A 21,191-nucleotide genomic window follows, 5' to 3' on the forward strand; every position below is an offset into this window, starting at 1 on the left:
TTTTGATCTTTTCGTGAAAAATTTGTCAACATCATCGTTACATTATCAAATAAACGACCACGTAAGCATTTTTTTAAGAACATTTTCATCAAAACCAGCCCCCTCACTTGTTTTTTTTTTTTTCACAATTTTCTCTCATCTCTCTCGTTTTTTTTACCTTAGTCCTCATCTCTCTCATCGGAAGAGGATCCTCTTTGTGGGAATCTAGAGGATCAATCAATCGTCTCTGTTCATCGTATATCGTGCGGTCAATTTTCGTTAGGTACTATTTATATTTAATTTTAAATAAAAAATTTAAAATAATTTTTAACCATACAATGTACGATTAATAAACACGATTGATTGATCATTTGAATCCCAACAAATAGAATCTGGATAAGATCCTATTCTTGTCTCATCAATTTGTTCTTGTTTGCACAGAGAGTAAAGAAAAAAGAGTGGCACCAATGCAGCCTTGTAAGTGTTGAAAAAAAAATGATAATAGCTTACAATTAGTCACCCAATAAATGCAAACCAACCACTACAATACCATTTACCAAGTCAAAATGCAAACCAAGGCAACCTTTAATACAACAAATTAACAAAAACCCTACACCTTAAGACAAATTGATGAGAGAGATGAGGACTAACTGACTAAGGTAAAAAACAGGATAGGGATGAGAGGGAAAAAAAAGGCTATAAGGCAAGTGGATGGGTCGATTTTGACGAAAATACCCTTTAAAAACTGGTCATGTGGTCGCTCACGTGATTTTTTAATGATGGTGTTGACAAATTTTTTACGGAATGATCAAAATGATTTACGGTGGATAATGCCAGGGACCACTTCTATCAAATTTTAATCTCAAAAATCAAAGTGAAGAGTTATGTTAATATCAAAGATAATTTTGGTTTAAAAACCTAATTTAATATGCCTTTACAAGTAGAGCAGAACGAATGGACAAAGAACACTACTTAGTTGCTGCAAATTCAGCAGCAACTGCTTCAACCTGAACACAAAATAATTGAAATTATAAATACAAATTAGACACAAGTAAAAGCAAAAAGGGTTAAACAAATAAACCTTAAAAACGCTTAAACAGACGTTCACCCTCGACTAATTAAGTGCAGTCCAACTTTTGTGCCTAGTCGGCTGATTGTCTTTTTCTAAAGAAAGAAACTTTACATATACGCGTTTGTATTCTTATTCAGATTGTTTAACATAATTTAATTTCAGTCAGTTCTATAATTATGTTTCTTTTTTAATTATATTAAAATTCGACCAGGCGCCCGGATTTTGATGGAATGGGAAATAGATTTCTGATCCAGATTTCGTCCAAACAAACGTGGCTCATCATTGACTGAGAGTATCTTCAATGGAGACCTTAAAAGAGTCCTCACCACCGTATAAACCTCCTATTAAGGGCAAAAAACTTCCAATGAGTCCGAAAAGAAGTCACTGAAGTATAGGATAGTATAAAGACTTGTCGGAATTCATATAAAAATCCTCAAAACGTAAGGATGTGGATAGGGACTCTAAATGGTGGTAAGTTTGAAAATTTGGAAAATTTGGATGGGCTTCAACCCACGTGAATGCTAAAGCAGCAAAACACGTCAGTTCGGCCCTACAATGCACTTGCCATCTACGTTTTTTTCTTGCTCTGTCAAATCAACAGCTTGGGTTGTTTCATACAATTTTCTTTGCCTTATTGTTGGAGATCCAACATTTACTTTTCAAACTTCCAATTTTTTTTTTAGGAAAACTAATGAAAAGGGCTTGAAAACTTTGAGTATTAACGATAAGAACAAAATAAATGGTAAAGTGAATAGTACCAGAGTTGATTTTTTGATGTAAAAATGTGATTTTTACCTGAAGCTTTTCGTTAAAGTTCCTTTTTTTTTTTTCAAATTTGTTTAGGATTCTACTATATAGGGACTCCTTCATTGAAGCAAATATTTTTTAAGGACCCATATATTCTTGTTGAGTCCCTAAAATGTCTTCAACAAATGGTGGTAAAGACTCTATCTTAGGGTCTCCCATTATGCTACGAGCTAAATCTAAAGGTTGGCACCTTAAAAAAATTATAGAGAATTAGATATCAGAGACAGAGTAATTTAAGCACTGAAAAATCATTCAAGCAACATTTTCAACATTTAATTAGGGTTTATAGCGAAACCCAATTAGCAAAAGACTCAGCAGCAAAGGACTAGGTGCTTATGGAGTCCTAGCAATTTTCACAACTTCACACTAGCAAATTTATTTTTAATGCACACTAAAACATCTAGCTCTCTCACGAAAGAGCCATAATTAATGTAATAAAACATGATTAACAACAGCATTATCATGCATAAGTTTAACTAAACATGCCTCAGTCGAGACAGCAGCGGAACATGAAGAACTTCTCCATCTCGAGGCCGCACTCAGCGCACGCTATTCTGTCCGGTATGTCAGGACCGAACCCTGGGATGACCAAACGAGTGCAGTGCTGTGGCGTGTGACGGCGTCCGAGCTGATCTTGAAGTGTTGGGACGAAGCCATTTTCCGCAGCTGCGGCTTTCCATGCATCAAATTCATCCAAAGTGAGTAGAGTGAGGTGTCCATTGGCCCTAGCCCTCTCATTCGAGCCTCTCCACACCATAACCCAACCTTGGTCACTTCCGTCGTAGGTAAGCAATGTCATAACCTCCTTCAGTATGTTATCATTGTCTAGAGTCTTGTGGTGTTTCGCCTTTGAGCACCGCATGCTGTCCATTCGGGACCAGAAGAACCAGGTTGACGTGTATTCAGGCCAGCATCGACTGAGGTTCTCTGTTTCAATGGTCTTGTTCACTTTCTTTATCTTCTCCTTGGTTGCGGTGCTTCTTCCTACGTAAACCAAGTCCAAGGAGATGCCAGCAAGTTTTGCCACATTTTTCGCTTTGTTTGTGAACTTTCGAATCCAATCCAAGTCATCGCTTCCATACAAGCATACGAATGTCCCCTTTTCTATCTGACAAAGCAAAGCAAGTCCATGTTAGTTTTAAATCCCTTCAAAATGTTGGATTAATGAGTAGATATTTTTGAGTATGTGAGGATATTATATTATAACACTGTCTAACATAAAGACGTTAACTTGTCGGACAATCTAACATGTTATGTTGTTAGATGATCAATATGAATAATGGAATATATGAATTCTTGTTGTAGTATTAACAAAGAAAATCTTGTGATAGGGAAGTACTTACCCCTTCTAGTATGCTTTGATCAATGCCGTCGGCAACGAGCTCGAGCCTCCAGCTCTCTGCATTCCACAGCTGTTGCTCTTTCTCATCAGTGAAAGGGAAGGCCACATTGCCCCAAATCCACAGCATGTGGATGGCATTCAGAGAGGACACCCTCCCTTGTGGATCCAATGCCACTACGATCATCTTCTTGTCAAATTGCCAATCATTTCTGATAAACTTTACAACCGGGGGTTCGATGATTTGAGGGTCGTAAACTGTGTACCACTGCATCCTTGACTTCAAGTCCTCGAATCTCAAGCGCTTCGCTTCATCCCAAACATTCGTGTCCACCATGGGGATCCAAACAAACTCGTACTCAACTTCCGGCCTTTTCTGCTTATCTTTGTAGATGTGATCGAGGATTAAAATCTCTTCGTTGCTCAGACTAAGATCTGTAATTAGCAGCAACACATGCCTTCTCCTCAACACTTCAAGACCAGACTGTTTTTGCCAAGGGAATGATTTATGTATAATTTGACAGTTTGGTTGGTTGGTTGAAATGTAAGATTGGGAATACAAGTTATAAGTAGACATTTACCCTCGACTTGGTTGTGCCGATTTGGAGAGGTTGAATATCATCCCTGTGTGAAATCAGTGCACGTAAATTCCTCAGGTTATCAAGGTGGAGGCTTTGGAAGAGCCGTCTCAGAGTCTCATATTCTTCATCGTATCTCTTCGCCACTGGATCCAACAGTAAATTTTGTTCAGTATTTTGTTACATTAAGTTGCAAGAGATACATGTCAATAGTTATAGAGGTGAAAATCCAAGAACCTACCAATGTGTTGGCGACAATTTTCAAGTTCGTTCGTGAGGTGATCGTGTATGTTGTTCAGCTTATGAGCCAAGCTTGACAGTTCCCATACCTCTGTGGTTGATGCAACGTACCTACAAATGAGTGGAAAAGGAGCTGCAATTAGCTTAGACATAACTCGAAATGGATGCGATGATATATGTTACCGAATGGCTTACTCGAGCCTACTGCCAGTAAGGATGGCAATATGGGAGGCACTAGCCAGAATGCCTCGAATGACCCAATACGCAGCAGCAGGAATATGCGCCAAGGCAATTGACAGCGGAGGTTTGTCTTCTGAAACGTACTGAGACTGCATATTGACCATCTCACTGTACTCAACAATGCGCTTGGTGACATTGAGAATCGCCTTGTTGAGGTTGTTGATTGCCTCAAGTTGAGGTTTTACCGAGTCAGCATGCTCTACAATGTCCGAGAGTTGCTTCAGGGTGGCCAGGGACTTGGCTAATGAATCGGTAGTGCAAAGCTGAACCACCAGCCAGAACTCTCCATAGTACACAGAATATGCAGCTAGGGTTATCGCCACTTTTGCTTCCCATGGGTAACTCGAAAGGGTCCTGAGTAACTCGATTGCACTCGTGTGCGCATCAGCGCCGCCTGAGCATTGGCAAGTTATCTGCCATTACATGGATACACCGCGCTTACAGATTTGTATATTGCATTAAAAATGTAATAGAAACAAATAATTTAATATATCGACATCAAATCTAACTGTACTCGAAATAATATGATTTTCGTTACGTAAAAAGTTCTTAGCTTTAGCAAAAAAGATTCTATGCTTAAAGATAACCTCGCAGTAGATCTTTTGTATGAGATAAGACAATCCATGGAACAAGACATCCACACTTGACAATGGGGTCCTGTCCTCGACAGTATCCAAGTGTTCTGGAGTACCCTGCACCACAAGCAAAGCAATTTCGTGACCGAAACAAACAGAACTATTGCAGTATATGAAGTGTTTTCAAGCAACTAGGGAAAAATTAGCACAAAATAAAGAGAAAGGGGGAAGGGAATACAAGTAAACCGCCAGCATGGCCATGAGGGGTGCGATGAAATATTTCCTCGATGACTTGGAGAATTTGGTTGACATCGACGCTGTGACTGTCGAATCTTCCCGGAGTATGAGTGTCCCGGATTTGCCTCACCAATGCACTATCATCAGATTGTGGTGCGGATGATGTTCTTTTATCCCTCCGAATCTGCTTCGGAGCTGCCGGCAGATGTTGTTGGCTTGCCATTTTTCGGAGCTGCGAATTAAAATGCCTAAAGGAGAGTGGAAAACTTTGGGTTTGAGTGGTTTTACAGTTTCAGAAACTAAGCCTTTATATAACAACAAGAAGATGGAATAAAAGGTAAAGCCTTAGGGACATGTACCTTGCTTGCAATGAGAGTCTAATTAAAGTAAAAGCCAGGCATGTACTTGATAAGGACATAAGTTTTTTGTTGGTGGTTAATCCGCTGCATTATCTTTGATTTGAGGTTTCTGTCGAAAAGTAAATTTGGAAGTAGAGCTAATATGCGTGGACGATTGTCACTCGTTAATATGTACGAGTCTCATGTGTTAGAAGCGTCGTGCAGACTCCAATACGCTAAATATGTACATGAATATGATATTTTAAAAGAGATAAGAGGTGAATCATGTCAAGCACTCCAAGGGGGGAAAATCTAAATTTACACCAAATACACATGAATATGAATAATTGTCGGTCCTTATTAATATAGTAAGAACGTCGCGAAGACTCCAATCTCAAAACATTTCTTGTAAATAGAGGCCACGTCAACGTGTGCAAACCTTGTCATTTGAGTTAACTTAATCTCCAAATCTTTTGGGCCATTGATTCCTAAGCAAGAACCATAAACAAGATTTAAAATTTGGATAATCAAACTTTTGCCAAGACAATAGCATTCTTTATTGGGGTGGTGCTATTCACACATTCAATTTTACCCTTCACATTTTTCTCTCAATCTCCATCCATCAGATCAAATGAATCAAAGAAGATGAGTGGAAAAAAATTAACAAAATATGTGAAAAATAAAAAATAGCGTGTGAATAGTTCTACCCGCTTTATTATCGTTCACCTTCTTTTCTTTTTCTCCCTTTTACTTTTCTCTACTTGAGGAAAATTATACTTAATTAGATAAATGCAGGACAATCTGCTCCCATTGGTACCTTTTGTGCATACTTTTTTTATCTTACCTGGTGTGGATCATGTGGAATTTTTACATGAAATCATGGGCAGTAAACTGCAAGCTTCAATACGAGACCAATGAGTATGTATTGTCCTGAAGAAAGGAATTATGTGATGAGACTGCTCCCATTGGTACCTTTTGTGCATACTTTTTTTATCTTACCTGGTGTGGATCATGTGGAATTTTTACATGAAATCATGGGCAGTAAACTGCAAGCTTCAATTCGAGACCAATGAGTATGTATTGTCCTGAAGAAAGGAATTATGTGACGAGACATTTCTGAATGAAAGGGAAAAGCAAGGGACACAGACACAGTTGAGGGGTCGTGAAATGAGGATTCTTTTTGGATAATCTTTGTGAGGATCTTGATGATCTTCTAAACACGTCTGTTCATCGTACATCTTGTGATTAAATATTATTGTAAATTTTTTTTATTTAAACAATTGAATATTAATTGTACCTGACAAAAACATGTTGCACAATGTACGATGGACGAACGTGATTAGAGGATTTCCTGGATCCTCACAAAGAAGATCCGGAAAGGATCCTCATTCTGTGAATACTATGACTCTACTAGGCGGAGGACTTTTATGATACGAATGCATTGTTATTATGGTGTACCATATCAATGCTATATTGATATGCAGTTATATACTATTGATACGGAATAAAATTGTAGCGGTATATTTGCATTATGTAAGTTGCTCTCATTTTCTACAATTATTTATATCACAGTGTAAACCGACATGTGGGGAGATAGTAAGTAAGAGAGGTGAACTTTACCAAACAAATCACATGTGTGCATATTTGCTTGTTTGATCGCTAGGCATAGAAATTGAACACCTCCCACCTTGGATTACCATAAAGACATGGGCTTGGGTTAGCATGGGTTGGCCCAAGAACCAAACTAGCTAGGCTTATAGATAAAATGGGTTCGACGGTTCGACTGGACCGGCTGAAGCTCAACATTTCGACCCGACCCAATTTGGGTTGAGCGTAATTTGGTTTTTGACTATTTGAGCCAAGACGGGCATTACCTAAGCGAAAGAAGAAGTGCCCAATACCCGTCTGTAACGGGTCCTGGGTTTCGATTTCGGCCTAGGCTTTAGATCCATCGATCAGGGTTTTAGGGTTTAACCTTGACCTCATGTTGATTTGCTTTTTTGTTGAGGATAATATTTATGCTTCAAATTGCCAATGGAGAAGGCTAAAGGTCATAAAGTTAAAAAAAAGAAAGAAGAAAACTTGATTTGTTTAGAAACTCATCTCCAACCGATAGTTGGGCTATAATTCCATAAAACCCACCAGGCCATTATTCGGCCAAAATGCATCAAGCTGGCCAAATGTAACTCCCACTCTTAGCCATTTTTGGGGCCCATCTCTTTGGTTGCAATAATTGATTCGAATTCAACGGTTATATTTAAAAACATTCAACAGTAGTTTGATTAACTTAACCAATCAATTTAAAACTAATAAATTATTGAGGGGGTTATATTTAGCCCATTCGATTGGGATGATATATGAGTATGACCTGACACTGCTCATTTAAAATAATTTTTTACAGCGCTATAATTGTGGATGAGGTTATGTTTAACTCTTTCGGTTGACAAATAGCCTAACTTTCGATGCTTGGTTGAAGAGATTCCTGACGAGTTAGGGTTCATTGGGTCCGAACCCGAACCCAGGTTCGGATCAAGCTCTCGTTGGACTAGTATATCAAACAGTGGGCCCAACAAACCATTTCTACATCTTGGGCCTTAGCAAGTCGAATCCCAATTTAAACAAATAAAATGAGCCCATATGTGTGGGAGAAGAGAGAAGAAAGAGAGAGAGAGAGAGAGAGAGAGAGAGAGAGAGAGAGAGCGTGGAAAATGAAATGCGCTGTCTTTTTCTATCCCCTGCAGCAGCGAGAGCAACAAGAAGTGCTTTAGGCCGCTTATCGTATGGTTCCCGCTATCCAGCGCCCGGTGTGCAACAAGTCTTAAACTTCACCACTCTCGCTCAGCGCCATAGTCGTCGTCACGCACTCGCACTCCTCCCAACCACCGCTTTCTCCTCCTCGTCGTTCCCTCTCCTCCAAAACCCTAATTTCCTCACGGGTAACCGTAACTCTGTCTTCCGCGGAATGGAGGTATCTCTCTCTCTCTCTCTCTCTCCTTGTGACTAAACAGAGCATTGGGTTTCTGGGTTTTCGTTCTTTCTGCTTATGTTCGTGTAAAAATTCAATCTTTGTGTTTGTTAATTAGTTTCTTATAACTTTATTGTCAACCCATTGGATTTGGATTTCATTTGTTATTGGTAAATAATAGAGTTTGAATGATGATTAATTGTGTTATGATCTGATTCTTGTAGCTGTGTTCCCAAATAATATGGATTTGTGATCATTTTAGTCTTCAATTCGAAGCGCTTTGTTGCTTTATTTGTGTTTGCAATCTGATTAATGTTAATCCAATGTGGATTGTGCTTGTTTGTGTTTATTTGAATTCCAATGTGGGTTCTGCTTGTTTGTGTTTATTTGAATCACTTTGTTGCTTAGTTCTTTCGGCGTTAATTCTCTGTCAGTTTTGATTGTGGGAACAACATCGCAACCGAGCTTTTCTTTTTGTAATTGTTTTGTTTAATTTGCAGCAATACTGGTCCGGGAGTAGCATTAATAAGAACAAGGGGATGGTGGATCATTTGAAGAGTTATGGAGTGATTAGATCCAAAAGGGTTGCTGAAGTGATGGAGACTATTGATAGGGCTTTATTTGTGCCGGACGGAACCCCACCTTATGTTGATTCCCCCATGGCAATAGGTTATAATGCCACCATTTCTGCACCTCATATGCATGCAATGTGCCTTCAATTGTTGGAAGAGCATTTGCAGCCTGGAATGCGCGCTTTGGATGTTGGCTCGGGTAAGATTGTCTATCACATTTCTATATTCTTACGTGCTTGCAGTTAACACGTTCTCGGAAGTGAAAACTCACATTTTGACTTTTGGATACTATGGAAACCGGAATATTTTGCAATTGTTATGCTTCATTTTGAAGGCAGTCATAGAGGTTCTGGAACTTCCTTCACTGTGTTTTGTTTTGCAGGGACGGGATACTTGACGGCGTGTTTTGCGTTGATGGTTGGGCCACAAGGTCGCACAGTTGGTGTCGAGCACATTCCTGAGTTGGTTTCTTCCTCAATTCCGAATATTGAAAAAAGTGCAGCAGGAACATTATTGAGAGAAGGTTCCCTCTCAGTGCATGTTGGTGGTATGTCTTCTGAAACCTTGCAATGGAAACCAACACAAAAGAAAACAAAATTCACTGTCTTGTTAATTTGTAATTAAAACTTGCTTAGCATTAGTTTATGCACCGGAAACAAAACACCGGCTTTCTTCCAATTTGTTTCATTTCAATGGATAAATTGCGAATTGAGACTATAACACTTGTTGCCAAAGTTTGGCTGCCATTCACTCGATGCATATGGTCAAGTATATCCACCTGCATACGCATCAGCTCAACACGATTTTACTCGTGCAGAGTGCAATTACTCGTTTTATTGATTCGACATTTGTTGTGGCAGACGGAAGGCTAGGTTGGCCAGAGTTTGCTCCTTATGATGCTATTCACGTTGGTGCAGCTGCACCAGAAATCCCACAACCACTTATCGACCAGCTGAAGCCTGGAGGCAGAATGGTGATTCCAGTGGGAAACATATTCCAGGATCTTAAGGTTGTGGACAAGGACTTGGATGGTTCGATCAGTGTCCGGGATGAAACTTCGGTTCGTTATGTTCCTCTCACAAACCGAGATGATCAGCTGCGAGGCTCGTGAGGCGCTATATACTTCACCAAACGTCATAGCGATGCTCTATTCCATTGTCGGGTGCTACCAGCTGAATATTTGTGTACAGATAGATAACGCTCTGAATTTTCTTCGCAGTATTTGTTTCGATATAGTTTTTACGCCCGTCTCTGTGAATTCATCTGGTCTCAAGGGCATTCAAACTTTTGCCTGTTGGGAGATACATGACTTAAATAAGTAGTTTCTACTATGTTTTCCGTCGCGGTTTTGTTCAGACCTTTAGTTCTTGAAATGAAATGATTCAACACAGAAATTCAATGCAAATGGAAATATAGTGACAATTCAAATGCTCCATTAGCACTTCTGAACAGAATAGTAGCTAGTGTGACTGTTTAAAGTATTCACGTAATTGTCGATGTTTTTTTACGTGTCAATATTTTCATCCAAGATCGATATAGAAAGGAGGTGAAATGCAAGCTTCACCTTATATCAGCTAAATAGGAAAATTAAAGACCATCAACGATATTTATAAATTTACTATAGAAATTTTGCTGACATTCATTGCACTTGTCGAACTTTTGAATTTTTTATTTATTAATTTTGACTAAATTTGAATGAGTTCTCTAATCTTTGAATTTTTTATTTATTAATTTTGACTAAATTTGAATGAGTTCTCTAATCTCACTGCAAATTTTCATAAATTTCGTCGAAGGCTACCATATATTGATATCGGTACATTCATCGATCTTTCCAATTATATCGATATTTTAAACATTGATAGTAACCACAAACAGTAGTTCCCCAAAATTTATGGAGTCAAACTTGGACTCTATATATCGTTTCGGACTTGAACAATAATTCTACGAGTAGAAATCACAAAAACTCTTGCTGAAAACCGGCTAGCATGAACCTGATCTAATGAAAAAGGAACCAAAACGGAGCGCAGGTTTCATCCCGGCTTCGTCAATAAGGACTGCGCCTTTGTCTTTCTTCTGCAACATTTACTCTGATCGCCCTCCCGTCGATACTCTGCAGGCACAAGCCAACTCAAGTAAGACGGTATTTAACTCGTATTAAAACATCTATAGATGAATACCCTAAACCCACGCCCGTTGGGCGAAATCAGACAACTTAAGAATTTGGTTTATCTTTACATGCACGACGCATCTCATTTGCCTAAAAAAACCGTATATGAAGGTGGAAAATGTAAACACTTAATACCTGTCCATCGAGTGCACCAATGGCATCATTCATTTCGCTTTCACTGGCCATTGTTACAAAGCCAAAACCACGGGATCGTCCAGTTTCTCTGTCAAAGACTACTCGAGCCTCCACAATGCTACCATGTTCACTGAAAATCTGCTCCAGTTGAGGAGTATCCACATTCCATGGGAGGTTACCAACATAGATTCTAAAAGCAGATCCAAATGAACGGGGTGGGCGTTCTTGGCGTGTTCCTCTTGGGGCAGCCCTATTGACAGTCAAGAGCCTTCCATTTAAATCCTGTTCAAAGTATAAGACCACAAAAAATTAGAAGCAAAGAACCCTTAAAGTTAAAACATGCTATAAAATCCTTTTATTAATATGTGATATAACAGTATGGAAACATTGAGGGCAAACACTTGAAAAATATTCTTATTCATATGCACCCAGAAGTCGAACAAGAGCCAGAGGTTGATTGGAACCTACGAGCACCATGCTTTACTTCACTACACATTCGGGGAACCTACTGAGCACTTCTCATGACACATGCAAGAAAACAGATATGGAAAGAATTTCAAGAGTTTCACCACAAATGTTCCATGATGCGTTTCATACCTAACCTTTGCCAAGGGAATGACGGAATTGATTTGGCTACGTGCAATGCCAGACATTGGCAACATCATAGGGCTTGGATTTATGCATTTATCTCAACTTATTTGGGCAACGAGGTAGCTGTAGATACTTTACCTCGGTGAGCTCTTCTCTATGTCAAGACTACTTACAAATTTGCTTCTCTCAATCTTAGGACGAATGACCTTGCAGGTCAGATGTAATAATGACAGTTAATATTTACAACGGATTTTCCAATTTTCCACTTTTCATGAATGGAAAATTACAATACATTCTCCTATTACCAGAAGTTATCTAGTAACTCTGAGGATTACCTTCAAGGTTACCACAATCCATACAAGCTAAACAAATATATAACCAATTGCTCATGACTACCTAGCAACGAGCTAAGGGTAAGGGTTCCGCTGCAAAGCTTTCTCGGTTGCCCTAAGTTGGTAGATGTTCCTCCATTACATCATTCGATCCAATGGAGAATAGAAACCAAAGTATCAATGAGAGGAACAAAGGATTTTAGGCACCTGAATATTTGGGTTAAACCACCAGAACCACGAAACAATACATCATCAACTACTCGCCGCAAACATGGGCCACGTTTAGCCATCACTTCATTCTAGTTTACTTTATCATATCATATTGAAAGGTTCTATCTTCCTCGTATCAAGTCTTATTTAATTTCACATTCACATTCAGGCATAAAAATATACAAATCAAAATCACCAGAGAACCAACATCAAGTTTCAAGAAGCGAAATTTATAAGCGACTTACATAACGACTGTAGAGTTCCACGGCCTTATCAGCTTCCTCAACAGTGCTCATAGTCACAAATCCAAACCCGCGACTCTGATCAGTGTCCCTGTTGTAAATAACCTACGAACAACAAAACAGAAACATAGAAACCTCAAACATCCGAACACCATCAGAACCGAACGACACAAACTTTTCACGAAACAAATCAAAAGAAATTCAAAGCCTCACCTCAGCAACCTCGACAATTCCAGCCCTCTCAAAAAGCTCAGCCAATTTCTGACTATCAACGTCAAAAGGTAAATTCCCAACAAACACCTTGGCCTCCTCCTGTGGCTCGACGTTCGACTCCTCCTCTCTCTCCTCAAAGACCCCTCCTTCCTCGCTGCCCTCCGCGCCGTCAATGGTGAGCGTGTTGTCCTCTTGTCCCCAGTCCGAGGTCTGGGCCACGAAGGCGACGACGGAGGAGAAGTGGGGTTTGTTCCCGATGGACAGCGGCGGCGAGAAGAACGAGGAAGGAGTGTAGGAGAGGTGGAGCTTGATGGGTTTGGAGGGAATTGAGAGAAATGGGTTGGTGGTTTTGGCGGCGGAGAGGTAAGGGAGGGAGACTAGGCATGAATCCGCCATTGATAAGGTCTTGAATATATTGGAAGTTGCAGAAGAAGCCATAGCCATTTTTTTTGTGGGAGAGGAGAGGAGAGGAGATAGGGAGAGAGATTGAAAGGGTTTTAGAAGGAGAGGTGTGAGAGGATAAGGGTCGAGGAAGAGGTGCTAGAGTAGTAGGAAAGGAAAGAGGGGTTATTGGGAAAAAAGAGGAGAGAGAGAGAGAGAGAGAGAGAGAGAGAGAGGGAGGGAGATTTTGTTTTATGGGCATTGAGATGTTGAAGCATATGTTGTAAAACCCAATATCCAACTTGTGATGAACTTGTAGGTTGAATTAAAAACCCAATGGGCCTAGAAACAACATTAATCTATGTTAAATTTCTCGAAGGTTTCGACAAAAAAAAAAAAAAAAAAAGTTTTCGAAGGTTTCTAAGAAGTAAGGCCATCTCTAACCGAGGGCTGGCCAGAGGGCTCGTTTTAGCCCTCTGGCCCTCCAAGATTCCCCAAGATATTAATATTTTAATTAACAGTACATTGCCATATTTGCCTTCGTCTCCAACCGAGGGCCAAACATAATTTATTATTTAAAAACTACAATTTAAATTCAAATCCAACAGCTAAGTGACGTCAACATGATTTTGCATGTTGTATAGTTTCATGTTGTTAAATGTTGTTTAAGTTTCATGTTGTTAAATATTTTTTTATGTTGTATAATTTGTATGTTGGTTAATGTTATTTAATGTTGTTTCATGTTACTTAATTTAATTTAATGTTGTATAAATGGCCTAGGAAGTTATAGGAAAAAAATAGAATTGAAAAAAAATATGAAACAAATTTTGTGAAATAGAAGTTGTAGGAAAAAATGGAATTTAAAAAAATATGAAACAAATTTTGTAAATACAAGTGAAAAAAACTATGAAACAAAATTTGATTCATATGAAAAGGAAAAAAAAGGAAAAAAAGAAGTTTAAATTCATATAAAAAAAACAGTTAATACAACGGCTACTGTGGATGCAAATTTCTTCCTCCTTGATCTTGGACAATTTTGCACCTACAAAACAATTAACACCTTAGGTTAAGGCCAAGAGCCTCACGCGCCCACGATGAATGGGGGGGGCTTTGGCCGAAGAACCTCCGATGCCAAAGTTAGAATTTAGAGAGAAAAAGAGTGTTTAGAGAATTTTGGGATTTTTTGCCAAAGTGTTGGAATTAGCTTTTTGGTGAGAATGGGAGTATATTTATAGGGATAGGAGGTGGCTAGGGTTTTTAGGTTTAATTTAGGTTTAATTAGCCAATTTATTTGGCTATTAAACATAAGATGAATGTTTTGGTGGTTTTTGAATTTATTGGGTAATAAAAAGGAAGAAATGGTGAAAAAGGTATAAAAAAAGTGATGGATTAGGTTTTGAAATGGGGATAGCCGGCCATGTGGTGTTTTAGGGTTGAATTGGATGTATTTTGTTGTTATTTAGATATAATGGATGGTTTAATTGACAATTAATGGGTTAATTAGGCAATAAACCCATTAATTAGCCACTTAACATAATTTAAAAGGAATGTGTTTGGGAATTACCTTGTAGAAAGGATTTGATGAGATGGACTTTGAATTGTTACCTATTTTGGGCACTTCTGTCTTGGTTGAAAGAGGGTTGCTCGCTGCTTGCGCGTAGGAACCTCGTTGTACTGCAAGGGTATTTTTGTCATTTTGTCCAAAAATCCACGTGTCGCCCTGTGAATATTTTTGGCTCCACAGCTACTAGCCGTTATATTAAAAAAATTTCAAACTATTAGTGTCGGTTATAACCGACACTAATAGTAATTAAAAAAAAATTTACCTTTGAATAACTATTACTGTTGGTTATAACCAACAATATTAAAAATCCTTCTTTAATGCTGTCGGTTATAACCGACAGCAATGGGAAAACTATAAAAAAAAATAGCCAGCCCTTTGGCCCTTTGAAATTCCGTGGGGCCCTCCCAGATTCCCGAGCCCTCTGGCCTAGCCCTCGGTTGGAGACGGTTTTAGAGCTATTTTCAGCCCTCTGGCCCTTTGGACCCTTCGGTTAGAGATGGCCTAAGGCACGAGCTTGGTCTATTTATTTCTTTTTAAATATAAAAAATGTAAAGTGCACAATGAGAATTTTAGAGTTTAATAATAATTCGTTTTATTTATATTTTTTTTTGTGTTGCAATATCTCGTCATTTTGCCAATCATATGTTTCTGTATAAATTGGAAAATTTTGGCTCAATTTTTTAATGAACTATGCTATCAGAGGAAATTGTCAAATTGAAGAGAAAGCCTACAAGGAAAATGGGTGTCCCCCCCAAAAAAAATTGAATGTCCAAAAAAAATAAATTCATAAATAGTAAATGAAAAACGTATTCTTAAAAATTTAATAAATTATTTTGGGTGTCAAAAAATGTGTGAAAGCCCCATCTCTTTAGTGAAAAAATATCGATGTACTAAAAAAAAATATGTACAAAAAAATAGAAACAACATGAAAAGGACCCGCCCAATCATTTGAGTGTGTTTCTGTAGAAGTAATATATTTCTCGGTAGTGATTTTGGTATCTTAGAAGTTTCCTAAAAAGGCCTCAAGTGATTTCCTTATTTTCAACGCCCTAGAAAGAATCATCCTACAATTACATTTGTAAAAGTACTTAAATGATATTAATCCTCATTTAAAGCACTTCTAAGATGCAATAATTTTGTCACTTACTATTATAATCTAGTGGTATTTCTCTTTATTTGTAAGTGAGAGATCTTAGGTTTGATTCTTGCTAAAAGTGAATTTGAATGACATTATTGCTAGCCCAGTGTAAAAATAAGTTCAACCCCTTCCTTTTTAGTATAGATAATATCGTTTGTTAAAAAAAACGAAATGATTTCTACCTCCATAGTCATCTTCATAAAATTATCAAATGCTATACTTTCATTTATTTATTTTTAAAAGACGAGAGACTGGACTTGAGATGTACGAGTTGCCATTATTCAATTGAATTACAAACCTCTTACACCAAAAATTCTTATTTGAGCTAAAACAAAATGCTAATTTTATTGCAAAGTTTTCAAGATGTCTTTGAATTTTTTTTTCTTTTTATGTCAATCTACTGACAAATTTTCCACATTCAAGACCACGTGCAATCAAATACCTTCAATTTTCTTGTACAAGTGACAGTGACCATCACATCAGTTTTCATGGGTATTTGTCACGTCTCCCAGAACATGGTGCCGGTAATAAACATGTAGAGAAAGTGGCTTTTGTAACATATTTTAAGGATGTGATATCCACACACCTCATTTTACTTCTCAGACATCATTTTAATTTTTGGACGTTGGATCAGATGAATTGAAGAAGATCAACGGATATAAATTATCAAGGGTGTATGAGAAATAATTTGAGATGTGTGGATAATACATCCCATATTTTATACATAATATTTTATAATGTTGATATAAAGTTAATATTAAATTGTAATGTGATAGAGAATTTATAAAAAATCACACAAAGATTCCTTAGCATTTTTCTTCTAAATTTTAGGATTAGATATAATAACAAAAAATAACTACCTGAATAATATGAAAATACTAAGTGCCCATAATGTCCTCACTCCCCACCAATGGTGGGAGTACAGATCCTCTCCAGATCTAAAAAAAAAAGCTTAAGGATCAAATGATTTAAATCGTTGAAAATTGATCAAACAGATATAATTATTATAACTTTTAAAAAAGCTTTTTGTTTGTAGTAATTAAATTAAATTTTAACGATCCGAATCATTTGATCGTTGATTCCATTTTTTAGATCCGGAAATGGTGGGATTGGGACGTGCACCTCATCCTCATTAAGATTTTAATATGATATGAATCATACTGGTGGGTTTCACTCATTAATCCATTATGATTACGACATTAAGAGATTCTTTAAGGAATTTAATATACCTTCTCCAATCTTGAACGGTTAGGTCATCTCCAGTACTTTGATTATTATAGCCGCCATGCTTTTTTTACTCTAATATTATAGCTTTTTAAATCTGATCATGGACTGAATAAATCTAAATAAAATCATCAAATAAAATTAAACAAGTGTGTGAGAATAAAAAATACATGTTTATTATTTTATTTTAAAAAGTAGTATAGAGATGCTGATCATAAGATTCTTTTTGGTTCTTCATTGAAACTGAGTTTTTGGTAAAGTTGTGCTATCTCACACCTTTTTTTACTTTATAAACACATTCTTAATTTGCGGCCTGATGAACTAAATTAAAGAAGATCAAATAACATAAATTAACAAGCAATATGACAAAATTTTGAAGCATAGTTTACACTATGTCAAGTTGAACATTTTGAAGCATAGTTTTGTTTTTTTTCTTTTCAAATTTGTTATTATTATTAAAGGAATGTGGAAGAATTCGAAACTATTCAATAAATTAGATGAATTTCGAACTTAAAATGCACGAGTAGAAAACATGAGAGAGGGATAATCAAATGAAAAACGTAAGTTGGTCAACAATAGGGGCCAGTCTATGCAATCATGGTGTTAGGACGATGGTAAGGCGATATGAATGGTAACGTGACATCTGTCTTTAGTGCATGTTGAAGTCGTCCTTCGCTGTCTCAGATAATTTAGTGGGAAATAGGAAGGCGGGATATTTGTATAATAAGAGAAACTTTTGTGCTTGCTTTTGCCGTTGAGATCTAAAAAGCTTCTTAATTTGTAGCTGCAATGGAAGGAGAAGAAGGTAACACAAGAAACACCAAAGAAGCTTTGAGCACTGAAGGAGGCCATATAAAGGGTGACCAAGATCGTCAATATGCCCTCCCATCTGCTCATACAATTGGCCACGGTACGTTTTTACTTATAAAATTTAAATTTAAAAAAAAAAAACCTCGACAATACGAGAGAATTTTAGCATAATAAGGTCACCTTTATGTTTACTTCGTAAGTTTCCATGCAGAAAATATAAGTTCTACCTGCTAAAATTTGTATCAGGTCTTCTGAAAATCCTATGCTTTTTGTTGTTCTTCGTGTATATGGACGATGGTTTAAAATCGTTCTACTAATTAACCCCCTTGGTAAAATCTTGGATGAAACCGGTTGTTTGTTACTGGTTACACGGGAGAATTTGTCCCTCTTATGGGGTTTTCTAAAGAAATTTATAACTTTAATTTGGTGTTTTTTATTTTCTATTTATTTCCAAGGCATTCATTAAACTGGATTCTTGAAAACTAAACAGATTCATGGCAACAAGTTGGGGTGATGCTGGTGACAGCCTTCAACTGTGGATATATATTGAGCTTTTCAAATCTTATGTTGGTGCCTTTGGGATGGACATGGGGGATCATATGCCTTCTGGTTTTTGGGCTCTACAGTGCCTATGCAATCCGGCTTTTGGCTGCTTTTCACTTCATCGATGGCCAAAGGTTCATCAGATACAGAGATCTCATGGGTTTTTTATTTGGTGGGTACAATTTACAACTAGTATACTAACCAAATTTTGACTTTTAGAGTGGACAGCTTTTTTTTTGGCTCGGCCTGGACTGGACTAGTCCAGGGCAGGCGATATTTGGTGAAATCATAAATGTTGGGTCTGAACTTATTAAATAGGACAAAAGTCCGACATATATGTCTTACAAGTCCTATCTAGCGAGTTGTGACTCGCCATATGACATGCTCGTACCGAGTTGCAGTCTTGTCTAGTTTCAGCTTCCAAACGAGCCTCCAGTATATATATAAACTTGCTGTCAAAGCAAACAAGGTTACTGATTAGTGTGTGTTTTTTTTCTTGTTTTTAAACAGGCAGAGAGATGTTTTACACCACTTGGGTTTTCCAGTTTTTGACCCTTCTACTTGGAAACATGGGTTTCATTCTACTTGGGGGAAGAGCACTTAAGGTACTTAGTATTCCTAAACTCTAAAACACTATCTATTTAAGTACATGTTTTACTTATGGAAATGAGACTCATAATTATAGGCTTTGCAAACAGGAAATTAACTCCGAATTCAGCGACTCACCATTTCGGCTTCAGTATTTTATCGCCATCACCGGAGTGACCTACTTTGTATTTGCATTCTTCATTCCAACAATGTCTGCAATGAAAAGTTGGCTCGGACCATCTACCGTTATCACCTTCGCTTACATTGTCATGCTCTTGGTGGTGGTGGTTAAAGATGGTAGAAAATCCTCTTCCTTCAGCTCCTTTTGTTCGAATGTCTATAATTTTGCTTTGCAACGAACGCTTACTTGCAATGTGATCATTCTCGTGAAGGGAAAGCAAACACCAAGAGAGATTATGCGATCCATGGAAACGAAGCAGACAGAGTACTCAATGCCTTTGGTGCAATTGCAGCTATTATCGTATGCAACTCCTCTGGCTTGCTACTCGAAATACAGGTTTGTTGCTTGTATCTCAAGAAATAGATTTTCTGAATCACTAACAACATAGAAAGACTTAATGATTCTGGTTCGGATATTTGGTTTTTTTCGTATATGCAGTCAACTCTAAGAGATCCTGCAGTAACAAATATGAGGAAAGCTTTAAATCTGCAGTTTACTGTGGGGCTGGTGCTTTACTATGGAGTGAGCATAGTCGGATACTGGGCTTATGGCTCAACTGTATCCGAATACCTTCCCCAAGAGCTAAGCGGTCCTAAATCGGTTAAGGTTCTCATAAACGCCACTGTTTTTCTACAATCCGTGGTCTCCCAACATGTAAGTCATAGCAATTGTACACTTGTTTTCTCGTTCTTTTAAGTTTTTCTGTAAGTCTTCACTTTATGATCTACTGAACTTCCAATTGCTACGTCAAAAACAGATGTTTGTGGCACCAATCCACGAGTTCCTCGATACCAAGTTCCTCAAACTCGATAAGAGCATGAACTCGAAAGGAAATTTGAAGCGCAGATTGTACGTTCGAGCCCTCCTCTTTGCAGTAAATACATTTGTAACAGCAGCTTTTCCTTTCATGGGGGACTTCGTAAACTTGTTTGGATCCTTTACACTCGTTCCTCTTACTTTCGTGTTCCCGAGCATGATTTTCATCAAGGTAATTTCGCTCTACCTCACCATATTTCGGACCAAGTTAATGATCGTAAAACTTAAGTTGCTATATATTTGGCTTTCTTCTCTCACAGGTGAAGGGAAAGGCAGCTTCACTGGAGAAGATTTTATGGCATTGGTTCAACATCGTTATTTTTTCGCTCCTTGCCGTCGTCACCACAATTTCTGCCGTTCGATTGATAGTCAACAATGTTAAGGAATACAATTTCTTTGCGAATACATGAAGTACCATGTAAATATATTGCTGCGATAATCTTATTTCAAAAAAAAAATTCATGTAAATATATTGCTGTAATATTTATACAATGGCGCGACATGGTACATCGAATATAAACCACAAACTTTTCAATGCCAACGTGGTATATCAAATACAAACTCGAGATCCGTAAAAGTTATGACCCGACACAGTTAACCAGATACATTTAGCACATCCATCACAACCATATAACCCATATCTAGTCTTGGGTAGCCATTACAAAGACCACGGTCAAACACAATGTGACTACGTGACATTTCTGTCTTCCATGCTTGCATTGTCTTTGCACGTGTGGATCTGGACGGGGGTCTCCGGTATACATACTGCAGTAATACGTAGACATCCCTTATAATCCAAGTGTCTTTATCTGCGTATTGTAGTTTAGAAGCTTGTGCTTACCTTGCCTTTGAGATCTAACGTTTGAAGCGAAGGTTCTGCCTGCTAGCGCTCTTCTTCATAGCGAATACATTCGTGACAGCAGCTATTCCTTTCATAGGGGACTTTATGAACTTGTTTGGATCGCTTTCACTCGTCCTCTTAACTTTCTTGTTCCCAAGCATGGCTTTCATCAAGGTATTTTGCTATACTGCATTCCGTTCCCATCTCTTCGTCATCTAGGCTGCATCATAATCAGGACAAAGTAAAAGATGATATAACATAACTTGCTCAACT

General features: G+C 37.9%; 4 protein-coding genes across 4 annotated transcripts; 2 read left to right on the plus strand and 2 right to left on the minus strand.

Annotated features, from left to right (window-relative positions):
- Nucleotides 1-2,090: 2,090 nt before the first annotated feature.
- LOC126627488 (protein SIEVE ELEMENT OCCLUSION B-like) lies at nucleotides 2,091-5,340 on the minus strand. The gene is made up of 7 exons (XM_050297053.1): nucleotides 5,069-5,340; nucleotides 4,843-4,947; nucleotides 4,211-4,668; nucleotides 4,017-4,126; nucleotides 3,779-3,921; nucleotides 3,202-3,681; nucleotides 2,091-2,966 (listed from the first exon to the last, which is right to left on the minus strand). Exons 1-7 carry the CDS (start codon nucleotides 5,288-5,290, stop codon nucleotides 2,346-2,348), a joined length of 2,139 nt encoding a protein of 712 aa, XP_050153010.1. The 5' UTR covers nucleotides 5,291-5,340; the 3' UTR covers nucleotides 2,091-2,345.
- A 2,752-nt stretch (nucleotides 5,341-8,092) lies between these two features.
- LOC126626422 (protein-L-isoaspartate O-methyltransferase 1-like) lies at nucleotides 8,093-10,347 on the plus strand. Its single transcript, XM_050295749.1, has 4 exons — nucleotides 8,093-8,373; nucleotides 8,871-9,141; nucleotides 9,325-9,489; nucleotides 9,803-10,347. Exons 1-4 carry the CDS (start codon nucleotides 8,119-8,121, stop codon nucleotides 10,051-10,053), a joined length of 942 nt encoding a protein of 313 aa, XP_050151706.1. The 5' UTR covers nucleotides 8,093-8,118; the 3' UTR covers nucleotides 10,054-10,347.
- A 377-nt stretch (nucleotides 10,348-10,724) lies between these two features.
- On the minus strand, nucleotides 10,725-13,413 carry LOC126626423 (28 kDa ribonucleoprotein, chloroplastic-like). Its single transcript, XM_050295750.1, has 4 exons — nucleotides 12,833-13,413; nucleotides 12,623-12,724; nucleotides 11,245-11,526; nucleotides 10,725-11,052 (listed from the first exon to the last, which is right to left on the minus strand). The coding sequence occupies exons 1-4, from the start codon at nucleotides 13,274-13,276 to the stop codon at nucleotides 10,987-10,989; spliced, it is 894 nt and encodes a 297-aa protein (XP_050151707.1). The 5' UTR covers nucleotides 13,277-13,413; the 3' UTR covers nucleotides 10,725-10,986.
- A 4,424-nt stretch (nucleotides 13,414-17,837) lies between these two features.
- On the plus strand, nucleotides 17,838-20,618 carry LOC126625044 (proline transporter 2-like). Its single transcript, XM_050294119.1, has 8 exons — nucleotides 17,838-18,049; nucleotides 18,440-18,664; nucleotides 19,003-19,097; nucleotides 19,191-19,377; nucleotides 19,473-19,597; nucleotides 19,700-19,915; nucleotides 20,019-20,249; nucleotides 20,338-20,618. The coding sequence occupies exons 1-8, from the start codon at nucleotides 17,929-17,931 to the stop codon at nucleotides 20,485-20,487; spliced, it is 1,350 nt and encodes a 449-aa protein (XP_050150076.1). The 5' UTR covers nucleotides 17,838-17,928; the 3' UTR covers nucleotides 20,488-20,618.
- The last annotated feature ends 573 nt before the right edge of the window (nucleotides 20,619-21,191 follow it).

This window comes from Malus sylvestris, chromosome 6, assembly GCF_916048215.2.
Source record: "Malus sylvestris chromosome 6, drMalSylv7.2, whole genome shotgun sequence".
Lineage (NCBI taxonomy): Eukaryota > Viridiplantae > Streptophyta > Magnoliopsida > Rosales > Rosaceae > Malus > Malus sylvestris.

Excerpts from the sequence above, each read along its gene's own strand:
- LOC126627488 (XM_050297053.1), bottom strand. The coding sequence starts at position 5,290 with ATGGCAAGCCAACAACATCTGCCGGCAGCTCCGAAGCAGATTCGGAGG. Across the intron at positions 4,948-5,068 it reads GCCATGCTGGCGGTTTACTT|GGTACTCCAGAACACTTGGA; the intron begins GTATTCCCTTCC and ends CTTGTGGTGCAG. Across the intron at positions 4,127-4,210 it reads CTTACTGGCAGTAGGCTCGA|GTACGTTGCATCAACCACAG; the intron begins GTAAGCCATTCG and ends ACTCATTTGTAG.
- LOC126626422 (XM_050295749.1), top strand. The coding sequence starts at position 8,119 with ATGCGCTGTCTTTTTCTATCCCCTGCAGCAGCGAGAGCAACAAGAAGT. Across the intron at positions 8,374-8,870 it reads CTGTCTTCCGCGGAATGGAG|CAATACTGGTCCGGGAGTAG; the intron begins GTATCTCTCTCT and ends TTTAATTTGCAG. Across the intron at positions 9,142-9,324 it reads CGCTTTGGATGTTGGCTCGG|GGACGGGATACTTGACGGCG; the intron begins GTAAGATTGTCT and ends TTTGTTTTGCAG.
- LOC126626423 (XM_050295750.1), bottom strand. The coding sequence starts at position 13,276 with ATGGCTATGGCTTCTTCTGCAACTTCCAATATATTCAAGACCTTATCA. Across the intron at positions 12,725-12,832 it reads GAATTGTCGAGGTTGCTGAG|GTTATTTACAACAGGGACAC; the intron begins GTGAGGCTTTGA and ends TGTTGTTCGTAG. Across the intron at positions 11,527-12,622 it reads TGGAACTCTACAGTCGTTAT|GATTTAAATGGAAGGCTCTT; the intron begins GTAAGTCGCTTA and ends TACTTTGAACAG.
- LOC126625044 (XM_050294119.1), top strand. The coding sequence starts at position 17,929 with ATGGAAGGAGAAGAAGGTAACACAAGAAACACCAAAGAAGCTTTGAGC. Across the intron at positions 18,050-18,439 it reads TGCTCATACAATTGGCCACG|ATTCATGGCAACAAGTTGGG; the intron begins GTACGTTTTTAC and ends AAAACTAAACAG. Across the intron at positions 20,250-20,337 it reads CGAGCATGATTTTCATCAAG|GTGAAGGGAAAGGCAGCTTC; the intron begins GTAATTTCGCTC and ends CTTCTCTCACAG.